The sequence below is a fragment of the Durio zibethinus genome, chromosome 6 (assembly GCF_047325235.1).
Source record: "Durio zibethinus cultivar Kanyao isolate XHJ-2024 chromosome 6, ASM4732523v1, whole genome shotgun sequence".
Classification (NCBI taxonomy): domain Eukaryota; kingdom Viridiplantae; phylum Streptophyta; class Magnoliopsida; order Malvales; family Malvaceae; genus Durio; species Durio zibethinus.
Genome location: NC_143167.1, coordinates 32,412,028 through 32,426,709, shown reverse-complemented (window position 1 = coordinate 32,426,709; position 14,682 = coordinate 32,412,028). Strand labels below are relative to the sequence as shown.

The following is a 14,682-nucleotide window of genomic DNA, read 5'->3' as shown; positions in this document are numbered from 1 at the left end:
ATGCTGTTTGACAATAACATATGATGTGGATTGCAAAAATTATTATAATTAATCTATAAGAAATTACAAGATGAATCATATATGGTTAGAAAGCTTATCAAGCTTAATTTCTAATGCATTAAAAATATCTTAATTTCAAGTTGTATATCTTGAAATAAGGTCTTTTGTGAAAAGAGCTCAAGTTGTCAATATTAATTAGTTGATTTAACATTTGTATAATTTAATTATTTTTAGTATAAATGGTCTAAAAAAAGATTGACTAATTTTTGATATATTGAAATGACTTTGAGTAGATAATTAATTATTTTGGAAAAAAATTAAGTGGTGAAATTGAAAGGAAACCAAGTAAAATTTCACATTATATATATATATATATATATATATATATATACATGCATATCCTAAATGAGTGAATGTTTATTTCTTTATTTTCAATATATGAATGGATCAAATATTTGATTATTTTGTATTTTGTTATATAAATGATGGATCATGTTTATAAATGAAATGAAAAATTAATTTATGTTTAAAAAATGATTTTATGGTAGCTATTAATGAATTTTTAGGAAGTGAGATTATCGGCACAAAAACTAGTTTTATAACTTTGGTTAACTAATTATAATAGTTAGTATAATAATGATCATACGCCCTTAGTTAATGGGTTATAGTAGTTAGTATAAGATCATGACTAACATGTTATAATAATTAACAATAATCATGAGAATAAAATTATCAATACAACCATTATCATTGGTTATAATAGTGACTGTAACCAATGATGAACTAATGACAAAAACAATACATTAATTTTGTGTTTGGTGCATAAGATTATAATAAGATAAGATGATATTATGAATAGGAATAGATTAAATAATATCATTATATCTTATTTTTTATATATGTAAGGATTAAGATAAGATAATTTAATTTTTTGTCAAAATTATCTTTTCTCAAATTTTTTATAATTTAAATTATTAATGTAATTTTTAAAGGCATAATAAGAATATAAATTCAATTTTATGAATTAAAAATAATCACCTCAGTTTTAAGAAGATTAAATTATTTATCCCAAAAATATAATTAATTTTCCTTATAATCTTAACCCTTTTTTTAATATATAAACTAAACAAAGTATAAAATAATTATTATCTTAGCGTATCCATTATCCTATATACCAAACATAGCCTAAATATCTTAGTCCAGTGAATTCTATTTCTTCTATCCCATGTTTATTGCACCATTTCTCTCTAACATTTCTTTTCCATATCTGTTTTATTGCCTCCAGAAAGAAAGGGAAGCATTTGAAGTGATTGTGGAAAGTGGAATGCTTGTTTACAAGCAATTAGGAATGCTTGTTAACACCCTTTGAGGGTTCTAAGTGGATTTTTGTACTTAGCAAATCAAGATCCTTGAATGTTGGGCAAAAGAAAAAAGGTGTTTTTCGGCACTCAAAGTTTCCTTTCCGGAGGAGCTAAAACAGCTGCTGGAAGATTGGTGGCTTCTCAAGGAGTTCTTGAGGTACATATGTTGAAATGCAAACACCAATACAACAACTATTTTTCCCTTGGAATTTGTTTGATGCTAAATGATTCTCTTCTTGTCCAGGCTATTTGGCCTTACAGTGGTCATTATCTCCCAACTGAAGACAATTTCAAGGAAGTCATTATTTTCCTTGAGGAACACAATGTGCATTTGAGCAACGTTAAGGTAATGATGCATTCTGGTTCATTAAACTTTCTTTTCTCCAGTTTGGCAAGTGATTAGCTAAAATAGTCGTTAGACTTTAATTAAGCCTCATAGCTAGCAACCAAAACTGATTCCTCTTTGGAGAATAGTGCAGAGATGTGCAATAGACGATGACTACACCTCATACAAAGTTGCTGGTGATGAATCCAAGCATGTGGAGAGATCCAACGGCAAGAACAAAATCATCAGATTCAAAGGCTGTGGATGTTGATGGGCCCGCAAATGGTGCATGCACGATAATTGAAAGTCTACAAAGTAGCATGGGCACCAGTGCAGCCAATGTGGAAGCACCAGCATTCAACATGGCCAAGCGTTTGTCTTGCAAGTGGACAAGTGGGGTTGGTCCTCGCATTGGGTGTGTCAGAGACTACCCAACAGAACTGCAATCCCAGGCTCTGGAACAATTTAACCTATCTCCCAGAGTCACGCCTGGTCGCTTCGGAAACTCCGGTCCAATACCTTCACCGAGACCAAGCCCCAAAATCCGAGTCTCACCCAGGCTTGCATACATGGGACTCCCCAGCCCAAGGGTGTCAGTGGCTGCTAATAAAACTTTTTGAGTATTCACCAAATGATAAATGACCAAGGTTGAGCACTTCTTGCGCCCAGGCTTTTGTAGCAACACTAGTAATAAAAATGTAAAATAGGTGAAGGGGTCTGACCAAACATTCTTTGTTCTTTGATTTGTTTTTTAGGCTTTAGAATAACCCCTTCTGTCATATGTCATATGGAGTTTAATTTGCTTTTGTCAATTCTTTATGTAAGCTGTGAATAAGTAGTAGTAGTAGTTTTTTTCTTTTTTGAAATAATGAACAGTTGGTGAAAGATGCAAGGGCTTGCTTTCCAATCAGAGAAGGTAATATAATATGAATATAACAAATTTCTATTTGCTTTAATCTTTTAAACTTTTTTTTTTTAAATTAGATATCGAATCGAATCAAGTTTTAGATAAATACAAACTTATTCTATCTTATATATATATAAATTAATATTTAAATTATTTATTTATTTTTTTATATTTATATTAAAAATAATATTTTATATTTTTTAAAAATAATATTTTATTAATTTAAAATCAAATCAAATATAATTTTATATAATATTAAATTAGATTAAATCGAATCAAATATAAAAAATTATAAAATTAAATCAAATTCAGACTTTATATATATATATATATATATATATATATATATAATCAAATCAAGTTGAGGATGAGTAAGAATTCACCCCGACCTATTATCATCATTATTTCCAATCCCCAACTGTTTTTTATTTGGCCGGTGGTTGGAAGGGGGTGCAGGGGATTGAAGAGAACGTGAGACAGACGACAGACAAGGTGAACATTCATGGAACAATGAGCTTTTACTATTGACTATTGCCCTTTCTATTAAGATGAATAATAAAGCTTTCAGCACTAGCGGAAAAAACAGGAAAAACAAGAGCTGGGTGAAGGCTATTATAAAAAGATACAGTAACAGAAATCTATTATATGTGAATGCTATTTTGAATTATCATCAACGTTAATTCCACCACTGCCTCAAACACCATATTAATGAAGGTAAGATTCAAGCTTAAGCTTGCATCCATTAAGAATCATGGTAAGAATAGTCATATATAATATAAACCTAGTAAGGACAAGGCAACTAATGACCCCCAGAGTTATTTAATTCTCGACGTCAACGCCTGACAAACACAAAAATCTAAGTAAAACTTTGGCAGTAATTAATTAACCCAAACTTCCCTGTTAAATGCTTTTTACTTTAATGTTCCTCTGTCTCTCACATATTCCATGGCATCTCCTCTTCACACTTCACGCAGCTCATTTTCATTCAGCTGCAGGCAGCGTTGTTGCAACCAAACGGTTTTAAACTTACTTGTCTTTTACTCCAATTACATTGCCACAATTAATTCCTACCATCGACTTCTGATGCTTTTTTATCCATTGACAGAGAATCCTAAGCAAAAAAGTTCACTTTAGATTATATTAATGGATTAGAATTTGAATGTTAAAAGACAAAAATAGATTTTGTCATTTTGGTTTTTGGAATAGAAATCTCAGACTATATTTTTATTCAAAAAAAAAAAAAAGAAATCTCAAACTGTAGCAAGTTATATTGGAACCAAGTCCTCATTTTCAAGAAATTTGAAAATCAAAATTTGTCTTTTGCAGAACAATTTGAAATCAACCTGGCTGTAAAATTCAAGTGCTATTTTTATTATTCTGAATACTTACTGGCCTTCAGACCACCAATCAACTTTTCAGAATTTTTGTTTTTGTAATGCTCAAAGCTATGCCCAAAAAAAAAAAAAAATTCACAACTTTTGATTTTTTTTTTGTAAAAAAAATCTAAAGATAAATAAGTATTTAATTTTTAAATCAAAATAAAATATATTATATTTAATAATTATAAATCATGTGTTTAAAATAATTTTAATAAATAATTATTAATAAAATTCAAACTTAAAATTTTTTTATAAAAAAAAAATTTAATTAATTAAAAAAATTACTTATTAATAAATAATGAGTAAGTACAAGTCTTTGAGATAAAAAATAATAATGGGCAAGTACAAGTCTTTCTAAAGAAGAGGATTTCGAGCAGAGATTTTCAGCACTGTCCATACAAGTGTCCCGAGCCAGTTACTCCAACAAATAAACCAGATCCTCGAAGAGGAATCTTTTGTCGGGTAACTTCTTGTCTTTTTTGTAACTTTTCATGTACTAAAACAAGGGGAACGTGCCTTTTCATGACGAATTTCCCTAAAAGCTGTGGGACCAAAAATGCCGTAAAAATAGTTCCAAATACAAGGACAGATAGTATCACTCTCAAAAGCAATTCAATTGAGCGGGATCGAGATCAATCCTTCTGTGTCCGTTGGTTGGTTTGTTTTGAATTTCAAAATACTGAACGGTATCATTGGACCTTGGTAAACCCACTCTTGTAAACCCGTTAACCCGAAAGTCCAAACCCACAATCCCTACATTTCCCCCACATTTCTCTCTCCCCCTCCTTCTGGTTTCAGGTTCTTCATAGTTACCCAAAACTTTATTTTCAGGGCTCTTTGGGAACTATTGTTTCAACTCTCTCCATTTGGGTTTTTGTTGTTTTGAATTTTCATTCAATCTGCTTTCTTTTTCTAAAAAGGGAAAAGTTTTCTTCTTGAGCCTCGTTGAAGTTTGTATTTGTTTCAAAATTTTTCCTTTTTGTCACCCCTACTCTGATATTCACTGTTCTCATTGCTGCCCATTTCCTTTCTCTTACAAAGTTGCCTTCTTTTGAGCTAGTTGAGATCAAACTTGCTTCATTTATCTGTTTTTTTTACTCCCCTCAAAGAAAGAAAAAACAGTTCTTTGTAGCTCTGAGAAAATATATACCTTGAACTGCGACTGCCAATGGGTGCTTCTGGGAAATGGGTGAAATCTCTTATTGGTTTCAAGAAGACTGAAAAGGAGGACCAAGTAAGCTCTATGCTTTTGTGCATGATTAACTGTTATATACGTGTTTGAACTAAGCTCTTCTTCATTTTGCTGTGCAGGAAAAGCTGAGCGGCAAGAGTAAGAAATGGAGGTTAAGGAGGAGTTCTTCAGCGGACTTGGTGTCCTCGTGGAAGGGTTTTAAAGGAAAGTTTCGAGCAGATTCTGAAGGATCTGATTCTTCACCAAGGACTGATGCTTTCACCGCTGCAATGGCCGCAGTAATTCGAGCTCCTCCTAAAGATTTCAGGGTTGTAAGGCAAGAATGGGCTGCTATACGCATCCAAACTGCGTTTCGTGGCTTCTTGGTAAATTTGAATTCCCTTTTACTGCCATCTGTTTCTTTCCTCGCTTGGTGTCTGAGAAAGTGAAAGAAATTTTCCGGAGCGGAAGTTCTTTATTGTTTCTCAAATTTCAACGTTTAATACATTAGTGCAGCCATAACAAATAGTAAATAAAGATTAGATCTAAAATGATTCAGCTCATGTATTTTTTTTCCAACACTTAATTCTTAACTGGACTTAGCTCGTTATTTACAAATTTGAACTTCATTGTAAAATAGTACAGTAGTATTATTTGATCTGGATTATTGTTTTTAAGGTTTATGTACTTACGCTTATTCTTCAGTAAATTTAATGTCAATTTTGTATTGATGTATTCACCCTCGGATTTTGAACTTGCTGGTTTACTACATGGACAATGTTTTCTGTTATATTCTCCATGTTGATGGTGATTGTTGCGGAAATATTTGGTTGTTGTTGAACCAACATACCTATTTACCAGCAATTTTTATGTAGGCAAGAAGAGCTTCGAGGGCTTTGAAAGGAATTGTGAGGCTTCAAGCCTTAGTTCGTGGTCGACAGGTGAGAAAACAGGCTGCTGTGACACTTCGGTGTATGCAAGCTCTTGTTCGTGTCCAGGCTCGTGTTAGGGCTCGTCGTGTGCGAATGTCCATAGAAGGGCAGGTAGTTCAGAAGATGCTTGATGAACGCCGCAGTAAGGCTGATATCTTGAAACAAGCAGAGGTACCATTAACCAAGATTTTAGTTGGCACTTCAATTTGCTAATGTCATTAAATTTTCCCCCTATGACTGTAAAAATGCTCTCAGGATGGCTGGTGTGATAGCAAAGGAACACTGGAGGATGTTAAAACAAAGCTACAGATGAGGCAAGAAGGAGCATTCAAGAGAGAAAGAGCACTTGCTTATTCTCTTGCTCAGAAGGTATGGAGATTTTCTAAATTTTGTACCTTTGTGATGGCTAAAAATAATTAAGTTCTTTGCTTTTACAGCAATGGAGATCAAACCCTGGTTCAACTACCCGATCAAATAATTCATTTCCATATCTCAAAAATGAAGAGTTTGACAAGAATAGTTGGGGATGGAGTTGGCTAGAACGTTGGATGGCAGCCCGGCCATGGGAGACTAGATTGATGGAGCAATCACAGGCTGACCCTTCAGAAGTAACTCCACCATCAAAAAGTTATTCTTCTGAGTCCCTCGTGGGAAAGAATACAAGATCTTGGGAACAATGCTCTGTGAAAGTCAGAAAGAACAATATTACCACTAGGATTTCTTCAAAGCCTCCCCATATTGGGCAAGTTATTCAATCATCTTCGAGTCCAAGTTCTGAATTTCGATTTGATGAGAGCTCTGCTTCATCTTCAATATGCACCTCTACCACACCAGTTTCTGGAAACGTTATCTTGGCTTCAGATAGAACAGAGGAGAGTGGCAATAGTAGGCCAAACTATATGAACTTGACACAGTCTACCAAGGCAAAACAAAGAGTTGGTAATCATGCCTTTCACAGAATTCAAAGGCAGTCCATGGATGAGTTCCAGTTCAAGAAATCAGCTGCTTTCTATAATGGGGATTCAAATAGTAGTGCTGGTTTTGATCCCTCAGTCCATATGTCTCGACCACTATGTCCTCCTACGCGATTGGATAAAGGCACAATGAAACCCAGGGAGAGGGGAAATTGCTTGTATGATTAGTTGGATGGATTTAATTGGATAAAAGATCAACACTTTGTTGTTCTTTTTTATTGAAGTGTACTAAGTTTAAGAGCAAGCTGTTGCAACTTGCAAACACTTTATTGAGTATTTTGTATCTGATTCAAGGGCAATACATTCTTTACAAGTGTTCATTTAGCTCTTCCTTGAATCAATTCTCCATTATTATTTTTTGCATTTATATGACTGAGGAAATATAACTCCAGCCAGATACATTAATCATGTTCTTTTTGTGACTCTGAGCTTTACACCACGTTTGAAGTTGAGAACTATGCCAAATTCAAGCTCCAAAGGTTTTTCCATGTTGGAAGAATGTCGAAATGTATATTTCCGATACAGTTGTATCAAGGAGAGTTTGATTTCTTGTAAGGAGAACTTTTGGCCAACGCATGCCCGAGGCCCAATTCCAAAGGGTATGAGAGCATAAGGATGCCTTCGTTCCTCTTCTTCACAGTTTGGGTCAAACCTTTCCGGCTTAAATTTATCTGGCTCCGGGAAGTTCTTTGGATCTTTTGCTAGGACTCCAAGTGCTAACCAGACCCACGTTCCCTGCTCATCAAAGCATAACAAAAAGATGGAAAATCACAAACAAGCTTTAGTCCACGCACAAAATTAAATTGAATTGAGTTCCATATGAGAGATGGTAATACCTTAGGCAGAAGGTAACCTCCTATCTCCACTTCTTTTGATGTTTCTCTCGCAACTAATGGAGAAACTATGTAGAACCTCATAGCCTCTTTAATCACCTGAAGTCAAACCAACAAACAGAATTAAGGAACATATAAGCACAAATCCAAACATGGGTATAGTGTCATTGTCAAAAAGTGAGCCCCATGGGACTTGCCTGATCAAGATACGGAAATTTATGTTGGAGATCATAAGCAGTTGGCACCAGGCCATGCGGCCCAAACCCATCAATCTCTGCCAGCAGTTTTTTCTCCACCTCTGGATGTCCAGCAACTAAATATACAATTGATGACAATGTAAAGGCTGTTGTTGCTGAGCCAGCAAGAAGGTGCTCGTAAGTAACAGCACTAATGTAGTCCGGAGTAAAAACATTCTTAGCCACATTCTCTGATTCCCTTGCACTCAATATTTGAGACAAGAAGTCCTTTGAACCTCGGTTATTCTCTTTCATTCTGTTTGATACAATCTCATCAAGCCGACCACTCAACTTCTTGTTAGTCCTGTCAACTTTCCAGTCCATAGTTCCTGGTATTCTTTTCAAAATCTGCCTAAAAGGCTCCTGTAATATGGGGACAAGTAGACCTATTATAATTGAAAGAGAACCAGATAAGTCCATCTTAAGTTGCGTTGTGGAGTAGATGTGTTGATTGATGAAGTCAGAGACTTCATCATTTTGACTGCATTGGTTATCCGTAGTCCTAATTGATTCACTGATTGATTGTGATTTGGATAGGCCAAAGTTAACCCCAAAAGCAGCTTGTCCAATAACATCAGTGGCCAGTCTGAGTGAGAGGTTAGAAAAAGTGATGTCTTCTTTAGATGAATGAAGATTTTCAGTGGCAGATTCAATATAAGCTTGCATGGTTGGAACTAGGCTTGCTAAGTGGGATGGTTGGTAGACAGATAATATTGCGTTTCTCATAGTCGACCATCTAGAATCCCTGCAATACCAGGTGTCATCAAGATTTTAGTTACAACACTTATACTATTGACTGGCACAACTGTAGTTGTATCCCTTGTCTATCGGCCTAGCTAGCTATCTTGATAAGAGTACCTTGTGAAAAAGAGACCCTTTTGATGAAGTGGGGAGGCTGCGATAGGTGAGGGAATGCTTCTATTTGGGATGTCTTTAAACTTCTTTATTCCAACTTCTTTACAAAGCTCTGGGTCTGCTACGATTATCAAGGGTTGTCTACCCATATGAAACCTGCTCCACCAAAATCACATGCCCAATTATCAGAGTACCCACTCCAAGTTTTGTCATGTTTAGAAATGGGTCAGCATGTCATATTGAACTTCTTCTTTTATTTTGCGAGGGAAAGAAAGTGGAATTGCTTTGGAGTAATCAGATAATGCAGCATCTTTTATGAATTAATAGGCCGCGGCCAAATGACAGATACTTTGGTGTATGGTCCTGACTCCTGACAACGCTAGAGACAACTATTTTGGGATTTCTGAAAGGTCAAAGGGAATTCAATGAACCGTGTCAACAATGTTTTCTTGAGTAGTCTCCATCATATTCTCATTTTCTTTATGCTCTATCTTGTAAGAAAGAGAAAGGTTACACTTTCTCCAGAGAAAAAAAAACTGAATAACATTTTCCGTTCATTTCTCTTGAATTGTCAATCAACTCTAACAATTAAACCACTCGACAAACATGATTCTATCTATTTCAATTGTTGCAGGTGATTATATGTTTATCCTTCTCCTTTATTACCATTCTCCATAAACTAATTCCATTGAGCAAGTGGTAATATAAACATAAAAAAGCATCACTAAGAAAACAAAAAGATTGAGTGGGGAATTTCAAAAAAAAAAAAAAAACTTGTTGGATGTTGACTTTACAAAGACTACCATGGCAATAAGATCGGCATCTCCAAGAAGGGTTTATCAAGTATTTCCTGAAGGGGAACAGAGAAACGCAGCAGACTGACCTGAAAATAGGACCATATTGTTTGGCAAGGACTGAAAACACATCAAGGCCGTACTTTGCCATCAAGGGCAGGTGTCCTACCAGTGGGACAGCTGGTGGACCAGGCACCCTTCTTACCCCCCAATAGGGCCTATATAGATAGCCCAATACACCTGCTACCATGGCTAGCACTGTGAAGATTGTCGACGCCGTAGAGATATTAGGGTAGAACCCTTCTATACCAACTGAGCTTTGAAGAGTTTCATAAAATAGAGCCATTTCCTTCTACTTTGAGTGTTTGAAAGATATAGTTTAGCTCTCGCAAAGATGGAGGGGGTCTATATGGAATGGAAAGTGGGATTTCTCAAAGCATCTTTCTGGCATTTGGTCTTTGTCAGTATTTGAATGATTATTTTGGTGAAATAGATACCTCATTGGTTTATTTATATCCGTTAGTTTTATATTGGACAGGATAGTGAATAAATAAATTCGAGTATTGTGCTTGTTATGGTTCTTTGTATATAGTCCTACCAATTAATCCAGACCCTAGACAGCAAAATTGTCCTTGTGGGGCCCTCCTGAAGCCCACCATTACATAAGATTTGAAGCCTCTAAAGGATCGTTGATTCTCCCCAATGCGGGACAGAATAGATCACTTCATTTAGATTTTCAGACTTCATAATGCTTTAAAATCATGCATAGTTTAATCAGATTATGAAACAAATTCCATTCTTTTCCATATTTCACAGTAACAGGTTTAGAACCTGGAATTTTCTGGGCATTTTCAGAATGGGATTATTATGGTTGAAACATTGACTCATTGGCCGGAAAGCAGACCAATTGTTTGTTGACAGCAGCTTTCCATCCTTTCAATCCTGATGTTGGGATGTTATTCTTTCTTCCAAAACAAGTTGATTTGAAAATGATTCCCTTTAACTTATGCGGATTGCTAATATCACCTGTCTGTGCTACTCCTCCTGGCCGCTTAAGATTCCTTCGGGTGTGTTTGTCATACTTTATGTTCTCACTAAATTAGTATTTGTAGGCAAGTGGACAGAGCCAGATAACATTAACTAACCTCTTTTCCCTGCTCAGCTATCTTGTATTACTCGGTTTTAGATGTTAACAGATAATGTGCGATAACAGGCTGGAACACCCTTTTTTCTTTTTTTGAGAAATCTATGATTGTAAGGGTTCTGGTGTGGTAACCCTACTGTTTTTTTGCATTCCAATATCTATTATTCCATGGACGCTTGAAGCACTCTCCATTGAAAATGATTCACGTTTGAGTAACATATAAACGCGACTTCTGCCAGCCTACATATATTGATTCACTTAGCCACAAATGAATGACCCTAATCAATTCGTTGTGCTACCGGTTTAATTCTTCCAATACACAATTGCTCCGTTTCCCTTACTTTCCACAAGTGTCATGCACCCGGGGAAAACAAGTGATGACTTCCCTTTGTTGGATAAAGTCTTACGCACGAGGAAAATCCATGCTCATCTTGTCTTTACCATCTGGCAAAGTTTGACACTCATACTGTTCTTCAGACAGCAAAAGACTAGAAAAGCATAATTGGATAAAACTAAATCTTTGATCAGATTTATACAATTATTTCATCTTTTGCAGAATAAGCATAGTTGTTCTAGTCTTAGCATCTAGTGACTCAGCTATTAGAGAAGTACTTAAACTTTGCTGTTGAACAAGGGTTGAATTCTTTTTTGACAGACATCTATTCCCTACCAATCCAAGATGCTTCTATTTCATCAATCGAGAGCATAAACACAAGCCAAAACTCACGCTACTTCCACCACCTTGCTGAGTTACAATTATTCTCTTGAAACCATGATTAACACTTTGTCGATTTATCAGAAAAAAGACAACAGACTTCTGAAATTCATTAGTTACTATTCCACATTTATCAACGAAGATCTTATTTGGTCTTAGCGTTACCACTTGCTCAGACAGCTTACAAAGAACTCAATCCATAGAGTAATATTCCTTGCCTATATGCATATCGAATATATGCATCCATACTGTACACATGGATTGAAACTGATATTTACATTAACAAAGATTAATATGAAGTTAACAAGGATACAGAAAGAGCATTAGCGCAAACATATATAGGCAGTAGGAAATAGGGACTGGAAATCTGGAACTAGAAGCTTCTGGAAGACTCGTGCTTGGAGGGGTCCCCCAATAAATCTTTGTCGGTTAGCCCGCCTGCAAAAATTTGCCACAAGAAACAACAAATATCATGTAACTGGTAAATCAAATTCCAAAGTGCATTAAAAAGTGTCAAAAGGAAATGAAGGACTAGATTATCAGTAAGGATACATAACAACAGGAACATCTGTTGGCCCCTTGGAAACTTTCACCATTCCCTGCTGTGTGAGAAATCATATACTCTTATTAGTCACAAACAAAATACAGAAGCAACATAAACAAGAAGCAAAAATTCATGAAATTACCAGTTTAAGAAAACAAGGAATGGTGTCGTAGAGACCAACTCAAGCCTAGAACAACAATATCCTACATTCCATTAATGTGTTTGGTCATGGCTTTGACCCGAGATAACCCACCTGATCCACTAGGCCCTGCAAATCATCAACCCAATCTGCAGGGTTTACAGCCAAATCCTCTACCTCAACATCAACTTCAGGCTGATCACCCACCACAATTTCCCCCTCTGGTTCACCAGCTATTAGGTTTTCACTGATTAACTCCTCCCATATTATCTCATTAACACCCAAATTAGCTCCACTTGATATGGGCACCGGACTTGTCATAGGATCCTTGATTTCACTGCATGATTCATTGTCCAAGGCAGAAGAGAAAAATGTCTCTATCTCAGACTCTATTGTTGCCAATTCTTCTTGCTCCTGGTTGGTGCAATCAACAACTTGGTCATTATCAACTACCACAGGAATTGCTTCTTCTTGCAAATTCTCTACACTTGGGCTAGCTGTTAGTCTCCGTTTTCTCCCGATTTCAATACCTTGCATCTGTCTTTTGTGTGCAAATTGCAGGATAAAGGTTGGGTTACGAAGAGCCTTGGCAAGGAATGTCATTATCTGCCGTTGCTTTCTTTCCGTGCTTTGTAACCTCCCCTCCATTGCAACAATTTGGTCTCTTGAATGCTGCTGTTGCTGCCTTAGACGCACGATTTCTGCCAGTAGCACACCTCGATCTCTCTTCAATCTCTCAAGCTCTTCGTCTAGTCCAAATTGTCCTAACTCAACACAAGCTCCTCCTTGCTGTTGCAAACTTTGCGGGATATTTCTTCTCCTCTTGATCGTTTTCAGTAGGCATTTTTGCCCTCCCAGAAATCCTTCATTGGCAAATTCCCAACGGTCTGGATCAACTTTCCTAAACCCCTGCATTAGGTTACAGCATTAATGTGATTAGTTTACCTTGAAATTTATCAGACTGAAAATTGATCACCAAGACACAGAGTAGGACACACAAGAAAAGCCGTGGGGTTGAGTAATCACAACGTTAAAAGAAAAAAAAAAAAAAAAAAAGAAGCCAAAATGAGTTCTGATTTTCTCAGACTATTTTCTCAACTAAGAGGCAAATAGATTTTAGACAGAAAAAGCAAAACAAGGACAACCCAAGTAAAAATTGTACAAAATTAGCAACAAAACTAAAACAAAGACAACATTTTTCAATAGATTACTTACATATGTATTGAGCTGGCGAATGAAGCTGGAGAAATTACTGTGCTTGAAGTACCTAGGAAGCAGAGTAGTCGAGAATTTATGAGAATCCCAAACAATGAAGCTATTACGAGCTTTACTCCATGAAACCACTGAGTCCGTCGAAGGATCTTCCACCATTTCAAAAGTCTTGGTCAAGAACGGCGGTGGACCAACCTCGTTAAGCCCTTCCATCGGCTGTGGAGTAACACTCGAAGACGGAGAAGAAGATGAAGATGTAGATGTAGATAATCCTGCAGTTCCAGCTACAAACATCACTGTTTCCTCTTCTTTTATTACCACTCCTTCCATTTCTTGTTTCTTTCTGATCTTCTCTTCGGCTCTGTAATAAATCTAGCAACGTTGCTGAATCTGTTGTTGTTTCTTTTGGTGAGTTTTCACTTCACTTTGAAGTTCTGTCCTAAGTTTCAGTTTCGTATGAAAAAAGAAAACTGAGAATGTTTTAGGGGCAAATGTCCTGGAATTACAAGTCAGAGAGAGAAGTGATAATATAAGGCGGTGGAAAAGAAAGTTCTAGTGACAGATTATGTGTGAGCTTTTTTTCTAAAGTTTGTAAGAAGTTTCTGCTCAGAAGCAAAAGTCTGGAAACTTCTACATTTTGCCAGATTCGCCAAGGGTCAAAAGCCTAAGAGCTTGTCCACAGCCGTCGATGGTCGGATTATGGAGCCTACTTGGTAAGTCCAGATCTTTTTCACCCCTCAACTTTTGCCACGTAGGTTGTTTAGATTTTTCAGGGTGGAGCCGAGGAATAAACAAATGGGTTTCGTTAACTCAGATCGAGTTTCCATGGACAACAGACCCAATGTTAGTTAGAAGAACCTTATTCTAAATAGTTACTACTAACTAGTTGTGAGGAGGATTGAGAACAAGACAATGATTTGGGCTTCAAAGATGGCCCACTAGACAGTCGGGAGGAAAACAAAAGTCTTGCTGATGAAGTTTGTTCCAGCTCCAAATATAATATTGGATCGAAGTCTGCTCAATTTTCTTCCTCACTGGATCAACATGAAAACTTGGGCCGACAACAATTCTGTTCTTCATCTTGTTCTGCAATGTGCCAAGGCATATACTCTGTTTCTGTTATTTTTTGGCTAGCTTTTACAAGTTGAAGTTAGTATAGGT

At 36.2% G+C, this 14,682-nt stretch overlaps 3 protein-coding genes and 1 pseudogene across 15 annotated transcripts; 2 read left to right on the top strand and 2 right to left on the bottom strand.

Annotated features, from left to right (window-relative positions):
• The first annotated feature begins 1,116 nt into the window (after positions 1-1,116).
• Positions 1,117-2,573, top strand: LOC111286533 (IQ domain-containing protein IQM1-like; annotated as a pseudogene). The gene is made up of 3 exons (XR_016343170.1): positions 1,117-1,518; positions 1,606-1,707; positions 1,841-2,573. The product of XR_016343170.1 is annotated as an IQ domain-containing protein IQM1-like (transcript).
• Positions 2,574-4,301: 1,728 nt separating this feature from the next.
• LOC111286349 (protein IQ-DOMAIN 6-like) lies at positions 4,302-7,220 on the top strand. The gene is made up of 5 exons (XM_022876261.2): positions 4,302-5,206; positions 5,284-5,529; positions 6,019-6,246; positions 6,331-6,444; positions 6,513-7,220. Exons 1-5 carry the CDS (start codon positions 5,141-5,143, stop codon positions 7,215-7,217), a joined length of 1,359 nt encoding a protein of 452 aa, XP_022731996.2. The 5' UTR covers positions 4,302-5,140; the 3' UTR covers positions 7,218-7,220.
• Positions 7,221-7,439: 219 nt separating this feature from the next.
• CYP711A1 (cytochrome P450, family 711, subfamily A, polypeptide 1) lies at positions 7,440-11,654 on the bottom strand. Its single transcript, XM_022876260.2, has 5 exons — positions 9,857-11,654; positions 8,977-9,129; positions 8,080-8,863; positions 7,886-7,981; positions 7,440-7,784 (listed from the first exon to the last, which is right to left on the bottom strand). The coding sequence occupies exons 1-5, from the start codon at positions 10,111-10,113 to the stop codon at positions 7,455-7,457; spliced, it is 1,620 nt and encodes a 539-aa protein (XP_022731995.2). The 5' UTR covers positions 10,114-11,654; the 3' UTR covers positions 7,440-7,454.
• Positions 11,655-11,887: 233 nt separating this feature from the next.
• Positions 11,888-14,182, bottom strand: LOC111285907 (heat shock factor protein HSF30-like). 12 transcript variants are annotated; one of them, XM_022875572.2, is made up of 4 exons: positions 13,525-14,064; positions 12,424-13,218; positions 12,179-12,228; positions 11,888-12,064 (listed from the first exon to the last, which is right to left on the bottom strand). In XM_022875572.2, exons 1-4 carry the CDS (start codon positions 13,849-13,851, stop codon positions 11,950-11,952), a joined length of 1,287 nt encoding a protein of 428 aa, XP_022731307.2. In that variant the 5' UTR covers positions 13,852-14,064; the 3' UTR covers positions 11,888-11,949. The 12 variants fall into 12 exon arrangements, with proteins under 12 accessions (XP_022731307.2, XP_022731308.2, XP_022731309.2 ...); XM_022875573.2 differs by having other exon boundaries at positions 12,179-12,225; XM_022875574.2 differs by having other exon boundaries at positions 12,184-12,228; positions 13,525-14,062.
• Positions 14,183-14,682: the final 500 nt, after the last annotated feature.

What these genes read in the sequence shown, in the direction of transcription:
- LOC111286349 (XM_022876261.2), top strand. Translation starts at nt 5,141, where the DNA reads ATGGGTGCTTCTGGGAAATGGGTGAAATCTCTTATTGGTTTCAAGAAG. An exon ending in ATATCTTGAAACAAGCAGAG is followed by an intron (nt 6,247 to 6,330) that starts GTACCATTAACC and finishes AAATGCTCTCAG; the next exon opens with GATGGCTGGTGTGATAGCAA. An exon ending in CTTATTCTCTTGCTCAGAAG is followed by an intron (nt 6,445 to 6,512) that starts GTATGGAGATTT and finishes TTGCTTTTACAG; the next exon opens with CAATGGAGATCAAACCCTGG.
- CYP711A1 (XM_022876260.2), bottom strand. Translation starts at nt 10,113, where the DNA reads ATGGCTCTATTTTATGAAACTCTTCAAAGCTCAGTTGGTATAGAAGGG. An exon ending in AAGGGTCTCTTTTTCACAAG is followed by an intron (nt 8,864 to 8,976) that starts GTACTCTTATCA and finishes CTGGTATTGCAG; the next exon opens with GGATTCTAGATGGTCGACTA. An exon ending in AATTTCCGTATCTTGATCAG is followed by an intron (nt 7,982 to 8,079) that starts GCAAGTCCCATG and finishes GTTTGACTTCAG; the next exon opens with GTGATTAAAGAGGCTATGAG.
- LOC111285907 (XM_022875572.2), bottom strand. Translation starts at nt 13,851, where the DNA reads ATGGAAGGAGTGGTAATAAAAGAAGAGGAAACAGTGATGTTTGTAGCT. An exon ending in TTCGCCAGCTCAATACATAT is followed by an intron (nt 13,219 to 13,524) that starts GTAAGTAATCTA and finishes AACCTAATGCAG; the next exon opens with GGGTTTAGGAAAGTTGATCC. An exon ending in ACAGATGTTCCTGTTGTTAT is followed by an intron (nt 12,065 to 12,178) that starts GTATCCTTACTG and finishes AAATTTTTGCAG; the next exon opens with GCGGGCTAACCGACAAAGAT.